This window comes from Danio rerio, chromosome 16 (assembly GCF_052040795.2).
Source record: "Danio rerio strain M-AB ecotype USA chromosome 16, GRCz13ab, whole genome shotgun sequence".
Taxonomy (NCBI): Eukaryota; Metazoa; Chordata; class Actinopteri; order Cypriniformes; family Danionidae; genus Danio; species Danio rerio.
The window spans coordinates 7,988,257-8,009,885 of NC_141036.1; the positions used below are offsets into that span (position 1 = coordinate 7,988,257).

Sequence of the window (21,629 nt, forward strand, 5' to 3'; positions counted from 1 at the left end):
CCCCCACAGTCCAAAGACATGTGGTACAGGTGAATTGGGTAGGCTAAATTGGCCATAGTGTATAAGTGTATGTGTGAATGTGTGTGTGGATGTTTCCCAGAGATGGGTTGCGGCTGGAAGGGTGTCTGCTGCGTAAAAACGTGCTGGATAAGTTGGCGGTTCATTCTGCTGTGGCGACCCCGGATTAATAAAGGGACTAAGCCGACAAGAAAATGAATGAACAAATGAATAATAATAATGGCTTATGATAATCTTTTTTCTTAATGATTGAGGCTTTGTAAAGCTTTTTTTTCTTTCTTTTCTACTTTCCTAATGTTTTTGTTAATGTACTATCACTTAAATGCAGTGATGTTATTTTTTCTTGTATTCGATTTAGAAAAATAAAAGAATAAAATGATTTTAAGGTTCTTTGAAACATTTGGGATAATGTAGGTGCATTAGTCAACAAAATATATTACAGTAATCTAGAGGTTGTGGGATATTTAAATGAAGACATCTTACCTTAAACAGGCGCCTCGTGGTCCCTCTAGTGCTGGAGTGGTGTGGTGCGCAGAGGAGTGGCCGCGTGGTTTGTGCCCATTTTAAGTCAACGCCTGTCATCTGGCCGGAATGCGCTCCTCACACACACACTCCGGCTCTCAGCTCTGCTAAACCTATCTCTTATCTTCTGCATTAACATTCCTCCAGACCGAGCACATTAAAGCTGCTTTCGACAACACCGGTGAGTAGAAAATGTTTTAATTTATAGACAGTAAGAAAATATTTCAAATATTGTTATAGTAGGCTATCTGAAGGTGTAAGTTGGAGATATGTAAATAACATAAACAATAACATGTCTCCATGAGTTCATTGGGGCACAGATCTGGAAAGTGGGTCTCAGATTTTTTCTATCATTTAAAGAAAATTCTGTTATGTTTTTTTTTTAAATAGAAAAACTGTAGTAAGCATGTTTTTTTCTTTGCGAACTGACTTCCGTTTGTGTAACCTCAGTTTTTACTATAGCAACCTTGGTAAAAACTATAGTTGAATTAAAAAAAAACACGTTAATTTGTGGCTACCATGGTTTACTATATTAGCCTCAAATTAGCCATGGTTTTGCAATACTAATCTGTATCATGGTAAATATAATACTGCAGTAATACAAACAGAAGTAAATACGTAAAAAACAAGGTTACAACAATTGTACTTAAAAAAAAAACATGGTAAATTTTCGTAAGGGTCGTTATATTTTCACGCCACTACGTTATTTACATTGACGCGTTTACACTGACGGCTGTACTGCAGTAAGAAAAACATTATAAAGTTGTTATTTAATTAATAAAATATTAAAACGTTTGCTATCATAGTTTAAAACATACACTCTTAATAAAGACTACACCTTTGAATCATAACAAAACTCTTCTGTTTTGCTTTGTTTATGATTGTGGCCGTCCTAGCAAACTCTCTGGCCATTTCCCAAACAGCTTGACCGCCTCAGAATGTCCAACACAACATCCGCGCTGCCCTCCAGTGTTCCAGCAGTCAGCTTGGATCCAAACGCCACACTATGCCAGGATTGGGAACAGTCTCATCACCTGCTGTTCCACCTGGCCAACCTGAGTCTCGGGCTGGGTTTCCTCATTCCCACCACATTAGCGCTTCATATGATCTTCCTCAGGCTGCTGCTGATGACAGGTACACAGCGCCATCTATTGGTGCTCTACGGGATGGTGATCCGCTTGTGTTTATAGGGTATATATAAATTTGAAGTCAGAATTATTAGCCCCTCTGAATTTTTAGACCGCTTGTTTATTTTTTCCCCAATTTCTGTTTAACGGAGAGATTTTTTCAACATATTTCTAAACATGATAGTTTTAATAACTCATCTCTATTAACTGATTTATTTTATCTTTGCCATGATGACTGTAAATAATATTTTACTAGATATTTTTCAAGACACTTCGATACAGCTTAATGTGACGTTTAAAGGCTTAACTGGGTTAATTAGTTTACCTAGGCAGGTTAGGGTTATTAGGCAAGTTATTGTATAACAGTAGTTTGTTCTGTAGATTATCGAGAAAAAATATATAGCTTAAAGGGGCTAATAATTTTGTCCCTAAAATTGTGTTTAAAAAATTTAAAACTGCTTTTATTCTAGCCGAAATAAAACAAATAAGACTTTCTCCAGAAGAAAAAATATTATCAGATTTACTGTGAAAATTTCCTTGCTCTGTTAAACATCATTTGGAAAATATTTAAAAAAGAAGAAAAAAATTTGAAGGGGGCTAATAATTCTATATATAAATATATTATTAATAATAATATTATTATTATTATTATTATTATTATTTATTTTTATTTTTTTACCAATGCTTGAACAGCAACAGAAAAGGCATCAATACTTCTTAGATTTACAAAAAAGACTGAGATAATCAAATTGAATACATTCACAATCTTTCCATTCTCGTTAATGATACAACATATATAAATAAATAAAATAACAAAAAATAACAAAAAGTTAATGCTAAAGAAACTTAAGTAGCAGGCGAGTAAAAGTTCTTAAAATATGAAACCAAAATCATCCAATGATGAATATAAATATCTTGCTTTTTGCCTATTCATCTCTCTTAATGTCTTCAAATACATCACAAATTCTTCTTTGAACACCACTAGTCTTGGGGGAATTAAAAAAAATTACATTTATGAATATGGAATTTTAAAAATAACATCAAAGTATTCATCTTAAATGCAAACTTATCTTAAGTGCAATTACTGTGTCGTTACATTGTATTTACATTGCCATTAGATTATAATTACATCCAAGATAATATTTATAAACATGTTTCTTTGTATATTTCAAGTACAGTATCGTGTATTTATATGTAAATATAAACAGTAGACATGAAACTACAAACTTTTATCTTGTGTGCAATTACTGCGTTGTTACATTGTAATTACTATGTCATAAAATTGTAGTTACAGCAAAGATAATATTCATAAAAGCAAATGTTTCATTGTATTTTGCATGTACAATATTTGGTTATTTATAATTGTATATGTAAATATACACAGTACAAATGTAATTACAAACTTCATCATTAAATTCTGATTACACCCAGGATAATATTTATAAACCTAAAATGTTTTTTATACAGTATTTGTGTATTTATAAGTAAATATACGCAGTACATATGTAATTACAAAGTTTTTTGGGGATGTAATTACTTTATCATTACATTACGATTGCTATGTATTAACATTGCAAATGCATTATATATAATTGCATGATATTGTAAATGTGTTTTTGTGTAATTCATCTACAGTGTTTGTAAATTGTAGTTATACACATACATACAGTACACATGTAATATGCAATTATAAACTTATCTTGTTTGTAATTACTATGTCGTTCCATTATAATTACTATGTCGTTGCATTGTAGTTACATCCAATATAATATTAATAAATGTAAATATTTCTTTTTATGTTGCATGTACAGTATTTGGATAGTTTTATATGTAAATATACACAGTACACATGTAATTACAAACTTTTATCTTATTATCAAACTTTTATCATATTATTGTGTCGTTACACTGTAATTAATATGTCGTTACAATGCTTTTACATTGTACTTACATCCAAGATAATATATAATCATGTTTCTTTGTATATTTCAAGTAAAGTATTTGTACAGTATTTTGCTATTGCACTGTAATTACACCCAATTTAATATTTAAAATCCTAAAATGTTTCATGTTCAGTATTTGTGTATTTATACGTAAATATACGCAGTATATATGTAATTATATAGTTTTTTTTTGGATGTAATTGATGTTAATTGGATCTAATGTTACCTTACAGTTGCTATGTAATAACATTGTTACAACTTTGTAATTACATATATGATGGAATTATATTGATGGTATTTTCTTATTATGTACATTATGTTTTATAATGTGTACTGAAGAGTACAATTGCAATAAAAAAATTTAATTACTACAGATTTATAGAAATGCCTAAAACTAGAGATTTTTGTAGTTTTCGGAAATCGTGATTTTACATTGAATATTGAATAGGGGTGTCACGATTTCGATTTTTAATCGAAATCGATCGAAATGTATGCTCATTTTCGATTATCGAATCAAAAAATAGAATCGTCGATGTTGCCATGCCCCCATGTCACGTCAGCTTGGCTTGCCAAGCGGGAAAAAAACAGGCTTGTTGAAGTGCTTGTTAAACGGCAGACGCAGGAGACCCGTCGACAGAGCTTAAACCCTCTCCTCTTTCAATGAAGTCGCCAGTGTTTAAGCATTTTGGATTTCTAGCGAGTTATGTTGACAACGTTCGTGTTGTCGACAAAAAAACACAGTTTTGCAAGCTCTGCTATGTACGAATTACGTACGGTTCGTCCGATAGACAACACCGGCATCGGGATCCTCCGCCCGCCCCCGTTGCAAATTTGTTCGCGAAAAGTACACACTCAGGCCCTGTTTACACTGTCTTTGTTTTTAAATGGCATTTTAGAACGACAACGATTTGACATCCACAGTGACGTTTGGCATTTCTGAGCAGCCCTCCTTCCTCTCTACCTCTAAAAATGCACATCACGTGACAACACAGACACAGACGCACACATAGCCATGCGCTCGAAACAGCAGGTCCAGGCAGTCAGAGGACTGCTTCAATCTTTCACTCACTTGTACTTAGTCATTTTAGCGAACACCTCAGATACTGTTGGCTGGTTCCTGTTGGTTGTGCGTCTTTTTTACCGACGCCATTATAACAACACAGATCACTGCCTATTCACGAGTCCCGCAGAAAAAAAGTGATTGACAGGTGGTAATTATGTGTGTATCTTGCCTTTATTCATTTACTGTATTACTTGTTTATGGGTAAAACAAAGACCATGCAGGTCAGGTAGTTTAAACGGTAGGCTACAAATAATTAATTAATTAATTATTCATAATCGAAAATTGAATCGAATCGTGCCTTTAGAATCGAAAATGTAATCGAATCGAGGATTTGGAGGATCATGACACCCTTAGTATTGAAGATTTCAATTGCAAAAAATGTTGAAATATAAGACTTTTTAGAGAGGGTGGCAATTTTTAATATCAAGAGATATAGTACTATATTCCAACTAAATTATCTACATTGAATAATTTTTACAGTGATGAAAGGAATCATCTTTAAGTCTTTCTGAATGGACGTTGTACAAAATCTATATTAAAATCAAAAAGAAACACAAGTTACATTTTTGATGTTTACTACAAGTGAATGATTTGAAAGAGAAGCTGACTTAAACTTGCTCAGACATTGAATTTTGGTAACCTGACAACCTAAATTTAATATTAACGTCTGTGTGCCTGCTGGAATCCCTTTAAGCTGCTTTGACACAATTTATGTTAAAAAAAAAGAAAGTGCTACATAAATAGAGAGGAATTGATAAGTCGCATTAAAATGTGTTTCTTTATTGTCTTTCAGGCTGCTCTTTGTTCATAGCGTGGGCTACGTTATATAGATGCACACTGGATGTGATGGTGTGGAATGTGGTTTTCCTTCTAGTGAACTTCATGCATTTCTTCTTCTTGCTTTATAAACGCAGACCGGTGAGTACAATCAGATACAGGTCAAAGTCAAACGCTATGATTTATCTTGAGAGAAGAGAGTTTTCGTTCTGATTTTCTCATTGCTGATGTCTTTAGTTGTAGTTTCTGTACAGGCTAGTTGTAAATATTGTAATTGTGAATTTAACTCAGAATTCAATGTACGTTTCTCCTGTTTAATTCCAGATTAAGATTGACAGGGAGCTCAAGTCTGTGTACAAGCGCATGTTTGAGCCCCTGCATGTGCGAGAGGCTCTGTTTCAGAGACTCACTGGCCAGTTTTGCACCATCCAGACATTAAAGAAAGGCCAGGTTTATGCAGCAGAAGACAAAACCTCTGTTGATGAGCGCCTCAGCATTCTTCTCAAAGGAAAGTAGGTGCTTTGCGTCACTAAAGTGCATGTGTTGTGGATGTTTAATTACAACTAGGGTATTTTAAGGATCTGACAACCAATGGCAGCTCCAGGTTTTTTTGTTGCATGTGCTGGGGGAGGGCTTAGGGGGGTGCCAAAAAATAGGTAAAATAATGGTCCATTAGTTAATGCATTTATTTACTAACATGAACTAAGCATGAACAATCTTGTACAGAATGTATTAATAGTAGTTCAATATTTACTAATGTATTATTAAATGAACAGCTGTGTGTGTTAAGTTAGGGATAAAGTACATCCAGGAGGTTGTTATCGCTGGAATAAAGCCGATGGGCTTATCTTGAGTGAAGCACTGTTGTATAATGCCTCATTCACACTAGCTGCGACTTTCTATCTGTGTTGCTCTGGGTGGTGACCTGCTCCAAACGCAGGTCTGTGTAGGTCTATACAGCATGGAGAATACAACCGGGCTCTCCAGGAGTTTGGAGAGGATCACACGAGCTCTACCGGTGCTCCTATTGGCTGTCGCTCAAGAGAGTTGCTCTTCATTTGCTTAAAGTGTGTCGCTTGTAGTGTGAGTCGCTCGTAGTGTGAATGAGGCTTAAGGCTGAAGGCCTGTATTCAACCCAGGCTCATTCTGATTATGTAATCCTATATACATTAATGGAGAAAGCAAAATGCATCCCAGGAGGTGCGTATGTTTTGCCATTGTTGTTTTCACTAATCCACCAGAGACTGCTGTTTGCGCTTTTTGAGACCTCAAAGTTCTCGCGCAAGTGCCATTCGTGCCTAATGTTTTCATATAAATCTATCAGAGGCCACCGTTGACTGACTGACTGACTGACTGACTGACCAATCACCCAATCACCCCACCCACCCCTTCCCTAAACCCAACCAATAGTGTTTTCAAAAACATCAATTGACCAGCGCCCACCCCCTTCCCTAAACATAGCTGCAGTGTTTTCAAAAGCAATCCAGAAAAAGAAAAGCCCTTACGGCAGCCTAGTTTTACCACGTCTTCAGATTTTACCACAGTCACACCCTGTTATTTACTTGTTTAATTTTTTTGGCTTTTGTTTATGTCTTACCTGCTTACCAGACAAATTGGTTAGTGTCCATACGGAGGAAAGCAGTCAGCTTGTAAGCGAGAAAATGAACAGCATTATGCCGTCCCATAGTGTTCATTTTAAAGATGAAATGCAGCCCTACGTACTTCTGTCTACATAGTTTGTAATCTCCAGAAATGTATATAGGGCTACGTTTTCAGAATGAGCCCATGTTGGCTTTTTAACTTTCACATTATTTTGTCACAAGATGGCGCCGAACAGTCAAAAACTGACAGACAAGCAGATACAGATATGTATGTATGTGCCTGTGTTATTTAGCGGTTGTTTTGCTGGAATAACATACCTTGGAATGTCACGAATAACCAGACATTAATAATCAGAATTCCAGACAGCCATGTTATAATGTTAGTTTTTTATATTCAAATTTTAATTATTTATTATGCATTTACTAACATGAACTAAGTACTTAACAAACAATAAACAATTTTACTTGAACACCAAAACAATAATGGCAGACTGCATGCATGTAGTTTCTCTGTACTGGTTTGTTTTCCATAATAGAACGTTTGAAATAATGTTGACAGATCTGTGTGATCTATATTATTTTTATGTAAATGGTGCTGACAATAATAAAAGATACTTTCAATTTGTTTGTGTATTTGTGACATATTTTATTCATTTGACACAGGATGAAGGTATCGTACCGGGGTCATTTCTTGCATAACATTTACACCAATGCCTTCATCGACTCTCCAGAATTCAGGTCAACTCAGATGAACAGGGGTGAACGCTTTCAGGTAATGGGTTTAAAGGTTTAGTATTAAAATTATTATGCATTGGATACTTTTAATCATACTTTTAATACTTTTAAGTGCCTGTACTTGCTACAGAATTGAGTATGTGCTTCATTCCAAACAGGATAAGTCAGCATGAAATCTGTAAATCAAAAAAAGAAGTGAATATGAAAAATGATTTTTTTTTGCATTTAACAATAGTATGGATTCCCTACACACAAATAAAAAAGAAATACATATTCCAGAAATGTCTAATAATTTAATAGAAAGAGTATACAAATATATGAGTTATCTGTCACGTAAAATATAGGTGACGATCGCTGCTGAGGAGAACTGCAAGCTGTTGTGCTGGTCCAGAGAACGTCTGACTTATTTCCTGGAGTCAGAGTCTTTTCTGAATGAGGTCTTCAGGTATCTTATTGGCAAAGACATCACCAACAAGCTTTACTCCCTCAACGATCCAACCCTCAGTGACAAGGTTAGAAAATATTTATTCATTACTAATATCTAACAACTGATTTCTTTATCTTTGCCATGATAACTGTACATAATATTTTACTAGGTATTTTTCAAGATACTAGTATTCAGCTTAAAGGATCATGACACCCCTCACTTTCGTTTCAAGTCTACCTCAGAATTTTTTCAAAAGATACATGATAATGGGCGTGGAGCTCCTCAAGCAAAGGGCAGGAGTGGGCGTGGCCAGCAGGGGAGAAGGAGGGGAGCGAACAACTGTTGTCAGTCGGCTTACAAAATGAGACACAACCCGTGAGCAGACGTTTGATTTTATAGTTTACAAAGTTAAAATGCAAAGAAATAAACAGTAATGTAATGCCCTGCTACTTTTGTTATTCATTATTTCATATACAGATAACCACTATTTATATCATTATAAAGATAATTGTGTTCATATAAACACTATAATTGAGGACTTTTCCCTCAATCCCCGGGTCTGAATGCAGACTCAGTGCAGCTGGTCTCTTGCCCTGTCTATTTTAACCATTAGCCCTGTTGGTATTCTAGAGGATTAAGGCAAACACAGCAGCACGGCGATGTGTCTAAATGTGAACGAACTCCTGATAAAAGACAACATCCGCCATTCTCCAATTCTTGTACTGCTCTCCTGACAAAAATGCTTGCTGCACACAAAATGCTTTGCTGTATTGGCCCCGGAAAAAAACATGCAACAAACCCCGTGGATCATGGAAACAAACACATACGACCCTTCATGAACAGCTAAATACTGTGTGCCCTGGGTCCGTGTCTCACAGCTTGGCACTGGCAGGTCTGCCTTGTCTTCGGAAAGCACGTGCAGTCATGAATAATTAAGAAGCCGGCTCTTCTCATTGGATGAGAAAACTCTGCTATGAATAATAATGAGAAAGCAACGCGTCATCTTTGCACTTGCAGTTTTGCACTTCGTCGCCGATTTTGATCTCGTCCCAAAAATCATTTTAAACCTGGAAGCTGAAATTAGCTGAAAACAAAAGCTGACAGGTGCTAATATTGTCTTAACTCATGCTCAACACACACAAATCTGTTAAAATCTTCAAAAAAGTACTCGAGGGTTTAGTGAACCTTTAAAGTGACATTTAAAGTCTTAATTAGGTTAGGCAAAATAGTGTAATTTGGCAAATCATTGTATAACAGTAGATTGCTATGTAGACAATCAAAAAAACATTGCTTAACAAGGCGAATAATATTGACCCTAAAATGTTTTTTAGAAAATGTAAACTGCTTTCATTCTAGCCAAAATAAAACAAATCAGACTTTCTCCCGAAGAAAAAATATTATAGGAAATACTGTGAAAAAATCCCTGCTCTGTTAAACATCATTTGGGAAATATTTGAAGAAGAAAAACAAATCACTGGAGTATTAGTAATTATTACATTGATCAGTTTGCTTGCCTTGTACGTCGGATTTGGGACACAGAGTGGACCGTGGTTTGAGGACACTCAGGTCTGTAAAATCTCCAGAAACTGTACCAAAATGTTGTGTATCTTTACGAACTAGATCATGTCCCCATATAAATTAGACCACTTACCTCCATATAGGAGCACTTTGCTCGGTAGCTCGCCTTGTATATCAGATTTTATAATGTAAAGTGGAGCATGGTTTGAGGACACTCCAGTCTGTAAAATTGACAAAAAAAATGTACCAAAATGTTGCGCACCATTTAGAGCTAGAACGTGTTCCTGTATAAATTGGTCATTGACCATTTTGATGACTAAAAATGAAAAATATTCATTAAATATGATATATTGTTTGCTGATGATTTGTTTATAACATTAGCAGTTTTTACAACTTACTTGATGTGATAGTGATTATAACAACCTCATTAGAGGTATGTGCCCAGGCCTATATATTTGGGAAACCACAAAAATACGTGCTCTGGTATACATCCGGCTGCATTTTGTGTGTTAAACGAACGCTATAAATCAGTCATTCTTACATCACTGACAACTTCTATTCCTTTTTGGTCTATCATTGACCGCTTTCATCCATATAGAAGACTTTTCCGGCAAGATCAGTTTGCTCGGTAGCTTGCCTTGTACGCCGGATTTGAGACGCAAAGTGGACCATGGTTTGTGAACACTCCGGATCTGTAAAATCTCCAGAAACTGTACCAAACTGTAATGCACCTTTAAGAGCTATAACATGTCCCCGTATAAATTGGTGGTTGACCATTTTGATGGCTAAAAAAAGGAAAATAGTCACCCGACTGTATTTCGTGCTGTTTCACATCGCTGACAGCTTCTATTCCTTATCACTCTACCCTTGACCACTTACCTCCATATGAACGGCTTTTCCAGTGAGATCAGTTTGCTCTGTAGCTCACCTTGTATGGTGTTGGACCTGGGACACAGAGCAGACTAGGGCTCGAATCCAGTGAAGAACAATTTTAGAGGCAAGTTGTTTTTAAAAACACTATGTGTGGGTGTTTGGGCCAGTCAGTAGGCAAGTTGATATATGCTTGTGATATATGTGTGAGAAGGACGTGAAAATGGCATGTATGAAGAGCAAACATGGTCCAGTAGCTTATTTGAGATTGTTAAAAATGCCCTCTAGTGGACATTGCCTTGTTCATGTACTTCACGGTTCCTAAAAATGTAGCCCTGGGCACGTATCTCCAATGAGCCTTGGTTAAGAGCCTCTAAAAAGTGTTGATGATTGATCTGCAGGCTGTTAAGAAAATGGACCGCCAGCCGAGTCTGTGTTCCCAGCTGTCTATGATGCAGATGAGGAACAGCATGGCGAGCACCAGTGACACCGACGACGTGCTCAATCAGATCCTGAGAGGTGGATCAACTGGCTCATCACTTCGTAAGTATATTCACCTTGCCTTGAGCCACTGTCTGCAACTAATCTGCCAATGCTAAGCTGCGTTTCAAGCACTAACCACAGTTTACCCAGCTGGCCTGATATTTCACCCTTCATGCCCACAAATGCTGGTATAAACTAGGACACATGAGTTGGCTCCACCATTCGTTGTCTTTCCTAAGCTTCATTTAATGCATTCTCCACTTTAAACTCCATCTGTTCCAGTGCAAGTAGACACTAATAGACACTAAGTTTGTGATTTTGCACAACACACTAGTGTGATTTCAAAACTATTAATATGGAGTGTCAGCATATCCCTGATGTTGTCTCCTCCTGTTCCTCCTCTAGCTGTGACCTCAGATCGGGCCTGATGGGGTGTAAGATAGTTTTCTTTTTCCTCACTGTCTTTCTATTTCTCAACCCCAACAAAAATGACCCAACATAACCCCAAAAAAGTAGATTAACTCCCTTCTAGTCCTCAGAAGAAGTGACTTCTGTTAACCAGACCTGCTATGACGTTAACCTTTAACATACCAGAATTGCATTTGGTTGAGTTTTCCCATAACATCATGCCATGAAGCATATTGTCATACAAGTTTCACCGTGTCTGTATGTAACAAGCACTACACAGTATATGTATTTTACATCTGTATTTTGTTTCTCTTTGCACTCCCAATTTAAATCAGCACTTCATTCAATTTGTTTCCTAACTAATTTCCTAATTTTCCTAGCTGAAAATCAAGCTGTAGAATGGCCCAGCCAATAACCTGACTTGAAAACAATAGAACATACTAAATGAAGCTCAGATTTGATAGATGAGAGCCACAGAACCATTAAGACTTTTACACTTTTAAAACTCACACCCGAGCAATGCATGTGACTTCATTCTCCATATAAGAAGCGTCTTTAAGGCTGCCATCACCAAAAAAGACTTTCATATCCTCCTGAGACCAAATAAAATTAAAAAAATAATAATAATAATTCTGTGATTTCTTACATCCTTTGGGTTAAAAATTTTTACAATTTAGAGTTTTCACATTTTGTTTTGTTTTTAATTTTACTGCATGTCCACTTTAGTGGACCACAGGACTATTTTAGTTCGAAATGACCACCACTCTGGACTGTACGGGATATGGCTGTAAAGGGATATTACAGTTTTTCTTGATAGTTTTGATGCAGCCGTCGACTGAAACGTTACATTTTCAAAACAGTTAACACACAGGCCTAAACAGCGGCACTCATGGTCAAAATGACACATTTTGCTTGCAAAACACTCATACCGTGTCGAAACATTTAAAATATGCAACAAAAGCTAGTTTTACCTTCAAACAACACAACTTGCAAACAAGTATATAAGCTCTTTCAATTAATCATTACACAATTTACAACAAAATACACAACCCACTGTGAATCAGTGCACCATTGCTTGCCATTGTAGCCTATTGCTAATGCCGTTTGTTGTCTTTCTATTTGGGCTGTCAAATTTGCCATTTTGCAAAGAATTAAACCAAGAATAAGAAATGCTTTCATTACAGTTTTTCTAGTTTGCTTTGACCTGGTTAAAGAAACTAGGTTCCTCTTCATTTTCCTCATCACTATCCCAGCAGAGCAGAAGACCGGTCTTGCAAATGTATAAACCCTTTCTCATTGGGTTGACACATTTTCCCCACCATTTTTCCAAACAGTTAACACAGATGTCATTCAAGCAGTCCAAACTCCATTGTTTTAGTTTTGGTAACCAAACAGAATCCATCTATTCCTAACTATTAGAAACTACCAACATGAGTATAAAATCACTGAAGCACCGGTTTGACACTCCTTCACACAAATCTTCAATTAGCCATCATTCTGCAAACCTTATAAAAACGATGGAAGGTCTGTGTTGTTCTGTGCCAGCATTGATGGAGGAGGTCAGTATGGCTATGTCCTATACTCCCAATACTTTTGACTGTATATTAGTTTACTTGTGTTTTCTCTAATATTTACAGTATTTTATTACTTTTGTCTGTTTTTTTATATACAGTATTTCAGTTTTCAGCCACAGTTTGAAAAATGTCATGAATTCAATATATATTCAATCAAAGCACATCTTATTCTTGATCCAATTCTTTGCAAAAAGGCGAATTTGACAGCCCAAATAGAAACAACAAATGCCATTGGCTATAAGCTACAATGGCAAGCAATGGTGGTGCATTTTGAGTTCTGTATTTTGTATTTTGTTGTGCATTGTGTAATGATTAATTGAAAGAGCTCATATACTTGTTTGCAAGTTGTGTTGTTTGAAGGTAAAACTAGCTTTTGTTGCATATGTTAAATGTTTTGACATGATATGTGCCTTTTGCAAGCAAAATGTGTCATTTTGACCATGAGTGCCGCAGTTTAGGCCTATGTGTTAACTGTTTTGAAAATGTGGAGTTTCAGTTGACAACTGCATCCAAGCAATCGAGAAAAACTGTAAATTTATATTGAATTTATGACATTTTTTAAACTGTGGCTAAAAAAAATTAAATACTGTAAAAAAAATCTGAAAAATGTAATAAAATACTGTAAATATTAGAGAAAACACATGTAAACCAATATACAGTCAAATCTATTGGGAGTATAGGGAGTATAGTCACTATTGAGCTCCTCCATCCATGCTGGTACAGAACAACACAGACCTTCCACCATTTTTAATGTTTGCAGACTGATTGCTAATTGCAGATTTGTGTGAAGGAGTCTCAAACCGGTGCTTCAGTGAATTCATTCTGACCTTGGTAGTTTCTAATGGTTATGAATAGATGGTTTCTGTTTGGTTACATAGCTAAAACAATAGAGTTTGGACTGCTCGAATGATATCTGTGTTAACTGTTTTGAAAAATGGTGGGGGAAATGTGTCAACCCAATGAGAAAGGGTTTACACATTTGCAAGACCGGTCTTCTGCTCTGCTTGGATAGTGATAATGAAAATGAAGCCGAACCTAGTTTCATTAACCAGGTCAAAGCAAACAAGAAAAAATCCAATATCATAGATATATACACTAGATATCGCATAGGGACCCTGAGCATGCGTCAGTAGCGCTGCCATATTTGTACAGTGCTACCAGGACATATGTCATTCAACCGCACTAGTCAAGACAGTGTTATTACATGTAGATGCGGGACTTTAGCGCTGTCTATGGGTGTAGTGACGAGCAAACAAAGAAAACAAAGCACAAAGGCAGAACATTTCATAGGTAAGATTAAGTTTTTTACATTTTTGTATGTTCGGAACTTTTGTGCTAAACAGGTAACGTTATTGATGATAATACAGTCTCTTACTGCATTCACCATAAGGCAAAGCAGCACCAACTCGCACTAAATACTCGGCTTATGCTAGTTTTGTTGAATAAAATCAGCAAACAATGCAAAAGAAATATGACAACGAGATGCTGCGCTGCCAAAAACTTGTACTATTGTCAGCTAGTGAACGAGTCGTTCATAACGGAGATTCATTCACAAACGAATCGCTCCCTCCGTCAGTATGAGAAGTGAAAGCAGGAGAGGAGGTGTGTTTCAGGACACGGATTAGATCAAATTTAACAGGGAGGGTGGATAGTATAATTCCATACACACAAACACAAGCCTTTTGTCAGGAATGCCAGTGCCATCACTGATCCATCAATGTAGAAAAGTGATAAAATAAAATAAAAAATTGCATACTAACATCCAGGAAAACTCCCGATCATAAATATATGTGTATATCTCTGGCTTTTTATGGCCACAGTCCTCCACTGTACCTTGGTCCCGCATTCATTTCAAAGGAGCGCTACCCTGTTCCAAAATGGCGGCTCTATTGACGGATTCCTTCCAATAGACAACAACAGGGTAGGCAACATCTAATGTATATATCTATGGTCCAATATTAATGTAACAAAAACTAAAAAAAAAAGGCATTTTTTCCTTTTGTATTGAAATTCCTGAAACAGTTTAGACTAAAAGAAAGCCGAACTCAAATAAAAAAAAAAAAAGTGATGTTATTCCAAAACAAATTTAATATAAAAGCGATTTAAAATTGATTGTCATTCTCTAATTGTCTCTAAATCTCTACTTGTCTGATTGTCAGACTCTAAATCAGAGTCTCCCTCAACTATCTTATAAAGAATCCTCTCTGCTTCAGTTCTGCCCCTACAACATACAGTCATTGATTACATTAAGATGGTCCTGGTGTCCACTATAGTGGACATTTAAAAAAGGAGGATATTTTGAAACACAAACAAGTTAACAGCTTTGAAAGCTAAATGTATTGTTCCTGACATTTAATAAACAAATATACATGTAATAATAATAGTAAAAAAACTATGCATACCTCCCATAAAATGCGCTTTTTTGTATGTCAGCCATTTTGGATGCAGTGTAAGTAGTGGTTCCTAGCATGCCAGCCAATCAAATGACATATCACTAGAAAGCCCAGGATGTCCTCTGAACAGTACAACAGGACTTGATGGAGTAGCTCAAAAAAATCTAAGAAAATTCATGAAAACACAGGCTGTTTCTCAATATACGTTTTTCAGCGGTCTTGCGTCCTCGTGTTCTTGTGTAACGTCATCATCAGCTGCTTTATGCCGAGTTCAGACTGCATGATTTTCAAAATAGTCGTGTCACAGATGTTTTCACACTGCATGACAATCTGGGCTTGCGTTTCGTCGCTGCTTTGTTTACACTGCAAGATGGATCGGCGACAGGGACTTTCACATGGGATGACTTTACAATAGAAAGAATCGCCGACAACTTCGTCCAAACTACGTCTCACAGCCAAAAACACGTCGTATATCTTTTGTTATTAACTACATAATGAGAAAGAAGCCTTTAATGGGGTAGAACATGTACATATTTGCTCACCAGGGTTTAAAGGGAATTAGCCATTTCTCCTCAACTTAAGTTGATAATAAACTAATTTCTTAAAACGTCAAACAGACACAGTTGCTCCTGAGTCCTGTCAATACTCAACTAGCTTTTCCTCCATTTCGTGGGTCCAAATAAACCGAAAAAGAGCGCTTTTAACTTCTCCCCCAGCCTCCCGCTGGCCTGCAGCAGGTATACACACACACACACACACACACAAGTGAAAGCTGCTCTCTCATTGGCTGTAGGCGATCGCTGATGTTATTTTCAGTCAAAACTCAATTCACACGGCATGATTTGAATCGCCGACAGCTCCAGATATTTAGCACGCCAAATATCTCACAGGCATCGGCGACTCATCAGCGATTCTCTCAGATCGCGTCTTTGATAGTTCACACTGTGTGATTGTCGTTCACGTGCACGAGCACCGATTTGCCTGTGATTTCAGGCATTTGTCTGCGATTTCTCAAAACCTATCGAAGAGTCAAAATTGGGGCTAAAATCACGCAGTCTGAACTAGCCATAAGTTCAGTTCCAATACTCAAGACCGCAAGTACGGAGGACGTGTGAAACTTTCCAGATGTGATCTTGATATCGAGGACGCATCGATGCAGAATTGAGCACCAAACTCGCTCTGGGAAGTCCCAGAAGTCATTGCGACGGAAGGTGGAAAGCGCAGAATTTTATTTCGATTTATTATTAAAGTTCAGAGATATCATTTATTTACCTGAGGAGTTTCCCTAAATGAAACGGTGAATATAAACATTACCATGAACATCTTAATAAAGGAATAAACACATTAAGGGTGTTTGTTTGCTGAAATTCATATCGGGTTTTTTTTTATTGAGTAGAGTATGTTTATAATGTTTTTATGCAGATAATATACAGTGTGAAAAGAGGGAAAACAATAAATCGCTGTATGAATGCTGCACTGTAAATAATTTACCATTTAAAACGCGTGAAGGTCAAGTGACCATCAGGAGGAACGCAGCATCTCATTTCTCAAAGGACGCGTTCTCTGCCTTCGCGGTCTCCTGAGTTCTTCTGAGGACACCTGGCACCTGGTCTCCACAAAAATACAAGTCCGTTCTCTTCGTTCTTGGAATTGAGAAACAGCCTCAATGTCCACTAAAGAGGACACAAGTCAATGAGCGGGGTCTCAGGAGGATAAAAAGTATTAAACACATTTCAGTAGTTCAGGACTTTCTGCTTGTGTCATTCCATTGTCCTTACACACAAGTCATTTTTCAGATTTGTTTGATTTGTTTTATTTTTATGCTTGTATTTTTGGGGTTTTTACAAAATCTGGTTACATTTTAAGTCAACAGCTCCGAATTATTACTCTCATGAAAAAAACATGACATGTTCAATACTTATTTTCCCCGCTGTACATGTCAGCATACAAACATGCATGTGAGGAGCAAAACACATTTTGTAATGCATTGAAATATGATGCTAATGGAAAAATTCCTCAAAAGACTTGCATCATATTTGATACTGACAAATTTAAACCATCGTTTTAATAATTTAGTGATCTCAAGTTTGTATAGTTATATACATGTATATATCAAACACGTTACTGGAGGAGCACCAACACTGCATGTTTTGGATGTCTCCTTTGTCTGTAACACCATTACAGGTCTTTCATTCTCAGCTAATGAGCTGGGCTCGGTTTTTCAAAAGTAATCCACTAGGATTTTGGATGAGGGATTGGATCAAATCTTAAAAAAAAAAATGTGTGCTTTTATTTACAATCCCAAAGTGAACAACAACAACGAATTAATCAAAAATAAAGAAAAAGTAAGCAAGGCAAAAATATACTATTTACAATATATACAACACTGAAACAAATAAGCACGGGAAAAACAAGAGAGCTGGCAGAAGGGACGCAGGCGGCGCTAAATAAATGAAAAGAACAAAACCCAAACTAAATCTAACTTCCCAGAAGCATCTAGCTAACTAACTATGTGAAAAACAGTATAATTAACACACGAAGATCTTCCGAGTCCTAGCTATCTACTCTATCTATCTATCCAAAAAGTGCAAGGAGTGGCGCTCGCCCCTAACCTAGTGTACTAGACAGCAGAGTAGTCCTATGTGTTGCGAAATGTGTCACGTGACCTTCTTACCTGTCCGCTTCGTCCAAGCCTCGTAAACAACGATAAACTAAGAACAATGTACGAATAACGGACAGATAACGTGCACACAGAACGACCAACAACAAAATACACAGTTAGACGGGTTATTTCAAAACGCACGCTATAAATACAAACAAGCGACAAAACAGAGAAAAATGCAAGCAAGAGAAGGCGAGTGGTATGGCGCACGCTTTTAACAACGCTTTTCTTATTGGATGTGACGTAAGAGTGACGTAACCGGGGAGGAATGACTGACAGCTGAATGGACCAATGAACGGAACCTGAGAATACATGAGAGCAGATATGGGAGAACAGAGCGAGAGAGAGAGAGAGAGAGAGAGAGAGAGAGAGGGGAAAAAACACAGAGAAACAGAGCACAAAAAACACAAATACATAACACTTATATAATCGGATTAGATCATGTAATCCAATTTTGGTTTTGATCCAGATCAAAACTTTAGTTTGGGTTTTTCAGACCTTTTTTTGTAGGATTTGGATCATTTTGATCCAAAAAACTTTGGATTAAACTGATCCCATCAGAAAGGTGGATTCAGCATGGATTTCATGCCCAAAATGTAATGAAAACTTAAAGTATCAAATAATACTATATTTGGATCATGCAGTCTCTTACAAGATATCCTATTTATTCATAAGGTTTTCATTGTATTAGTACATCTGTCAGGTTACAGTGATTAGGTAGGCTTTAATGTATTCAACCTTTCAGTAAAGGCCTACAGCAAAGTAGAAAGAGTTTGGCCTCATAAAATAATCCCCCAAACAGCTGTTAAAATAAACCAAAAACAATACATTTTATTCTGTAACTAATTATATATATATATATATATATATATATATATATATATATATATATATATATATATATATATATATATATATATATATATATACTCATCACAATGGAAAATATTTTTCTTTTCAGATTATTTATAAGTGATGCATGTAATGATTACAGAATAAAATAAAATAAAAAATGGCATTGTCTGATTTTTTAAATCACTTTCCACAATTGCAAAAAGAGACTGAAAAGGCAGAAGCACAGCTTCATCTGGCAGAGGAACAACTGACTCTGACTAAACTGCAGCAAACCAAGACCAGACTTGAGATCCGCCTCCTAAAGGCTACGCTCAGACAATCTGGTCTCTCCACATCAGATGAGGAAGTCTGAAATTATTGTGGAGGTTTTGACAAAGTCTTTTTTAAAATTCAATACATCAATATTTAAACCTATTATAAATATCCTCAATGTACAGTGTTTGTGTTGTAGATCTCAGATGAGCATGAGATGAACTGCTGGAAGAGGAGGGGGTGGGTTTTTTCTTGTTTTTAGTTTTTTTGTTAAATGTGTGGGTTTTCATTTCAAATAAAAATAACGTTATGTTGACCCCACACTGGCTATTCTACTTGTTGCTCTTTACATATCTGTAGTTCTATATTGTGATTTCCCATCCTGTTAGAGCACTGGTTATCCAGATTTAGTGATCCTGAAAAGTTCCTATCCAGATCAGATCGATCCAATCTGATGTTGCTTTGAAAAACTGGCTCAAAAAGTAAGCTGGATAACATGATCACGGATCGCAGAAACAGGATTACTAAATAAGGATCAATTTTATCCGATTTAAACCTTTTGAAAAACCGGGCCCTGATGATTAAGCCTGATCTCCCGAGAAAACGTAAACATTTTCTGTTTTATCAGTTTAGTGAATAATTCGTGAGTTCAGTCATAGTAAATTGTACGATTTTAAAAATGAGGCGTGACATCCAACCCCACCCCTAAACCCAAACGTCATTGGTGGATGAGCAAATCGTACTAAATGGTACGAATTATACCGTATGAATTCATACGAAGTAGCCTCGAAATCAAAAAGTTATGAATTGCCATGAGGTTGTGTTGGATGATCTAAATCAGGTGTGTTTAGTTAAGAAGTATGGAAAATGTGCAAAGCTGGTGGTCCTCCAGGAACATGGTTGAGAAACACTGATATTCAATAACCAAAGTTACAGTGGAAATGCAGCTAATAACTAGTTTTTTGACATTTATTGTTTTTCTCTTGCTCCAGAGAAAAATCCTCTGACGAAAACATCCACGACTATGAAGCCAATCGAAGAAGGACTGGAAGATGATGTTTTTGAATCCGAGTCCCCCACCACCTCCCAGAATGTTTCAAAGACCACCAAAAAAGACATTTAAACGTATTTGATCAACTCGCAGTCTTAGCCTTTAGCATTTCACTGCTCATTCGACAGAAACGAATGTGAGATTACACTAGTATGAGTTAAGAGACCCCTTAGGCAGGCAGATTTATCCTTGAAAATATTTTCGGATATCATGTAATCAACTGTAGTATTTTCTTGCTTCACATAACAAACAGTTTGACTTTTCCATAATTTCTCTAATGATCAAGTAGAAATATAGCTTATGCTTCCTTGCATGCTCCTGATTTCTCAAGTCCTATTTTCACATGTGATTATGTTCCAGTGTTCTATTATGCGGATTACACCATTTGTGCCTTTGATTTGATCCCATAATGTTACTGAGGAATCACTTAGTTTAAGCAATGTGTGTTACATTTGAATGTACTGAATGTCCGATTTAAAGCATTTTGATCTCTTGTAAGTAGTTTATTTTATTCTGTGATTATAAGGATGAGACGTTTGTGTGTTTAAAATCATACAGATACTTGAAATCACTTTTTAAATTAAAGTTTTGCATCATGCTGTCTTCGTGCCAACCTGGATGTTTTCATAAAAACAAAGAACATTTATGATGCAATACTGTCTGAAATTCTTTTTTTTACTCATATCTGGTCATTTTTGTGGTACACTGTAAAAAATGGCTGTGATTTCAACGGTAAAAAACTGTAAAAATGCTACAGTAAAAATCCGTAACCTGGTTAACGTTATGTTTCCTTAATATATACGGCGAATAACCATAAATTGACTTTCCCAGAATTCCCTGCATGGCACATCACTTTTTATGCATTTTGTTGACATTAATATGTATCTTTTTAGTTGTTTCCCCATCAGTTATGTACATAAGAGATTTATGTTACATCTAATGTTGATAAACAATGTTTATTTCATGACTTTAATTTTATGTGTGTTACCATACTGGTGTTTAGTAGCTGTGTGAATGACACTGAGCACCTTCTACATGATGATGCCCTTTTCTGCTAGAGGGAAAAGTTGATTGTAATGAGCATTAGCTCATCACCACCTGCATGTGGTGTAGCTAGATGGGGAGTTCGGATCATTTTACTGACTCGGATCTTTGAGTCTCGTTCATTAAGATGAACGAATCTTTTTCCGAGCCATTTCGTTCATTTGGTTCAATTTGGCAAAATATTATTAAAATGTTTCGAATTGCTTCCAAACACATCTACAACTAGCCCAAAAGGTTGATTGCACGACAAATAAGTAATAAGTAGAATATAAGAAGGATAAAATAATAATTCAATGTTTACCTGCT

At 36.3% G+C, this 21,629-nt stretch overlaps 1 protein-coding gene across 5 annotated transcripts; it reads left to right on the plus strand.

Moving 5' to 3' along the window:
• Positions 1-606: 606 nt before the first annotated feature.
• popdc1 (popeye domain cAMP effector 1) lies at positions 607-20,933 on the plus strand. 5 transcript variants are annotated; one of them, NM_001001847.2, is given in 9 exon segments: positions 607-721; positions 1,437-1,674; positions 5,467-5,591; positions 5,775-5,962; positions 7,715-7,823; positions 8,131-8,298; positions 11,003-11,144; positions 11,490-11,518; positions 20,221-20,933. In NM_001001847.2, coding segments are annotated over 7 exon segments (951 nt in total). In that variant the 5' UTR covers positions 607-721; positions 1,437-1,478; the 3' UTR covers positions 11,513-11,518; positions 20,221-20,933.
• Positions 20,934-21,629: the final 696 nt, after the last annotated feature.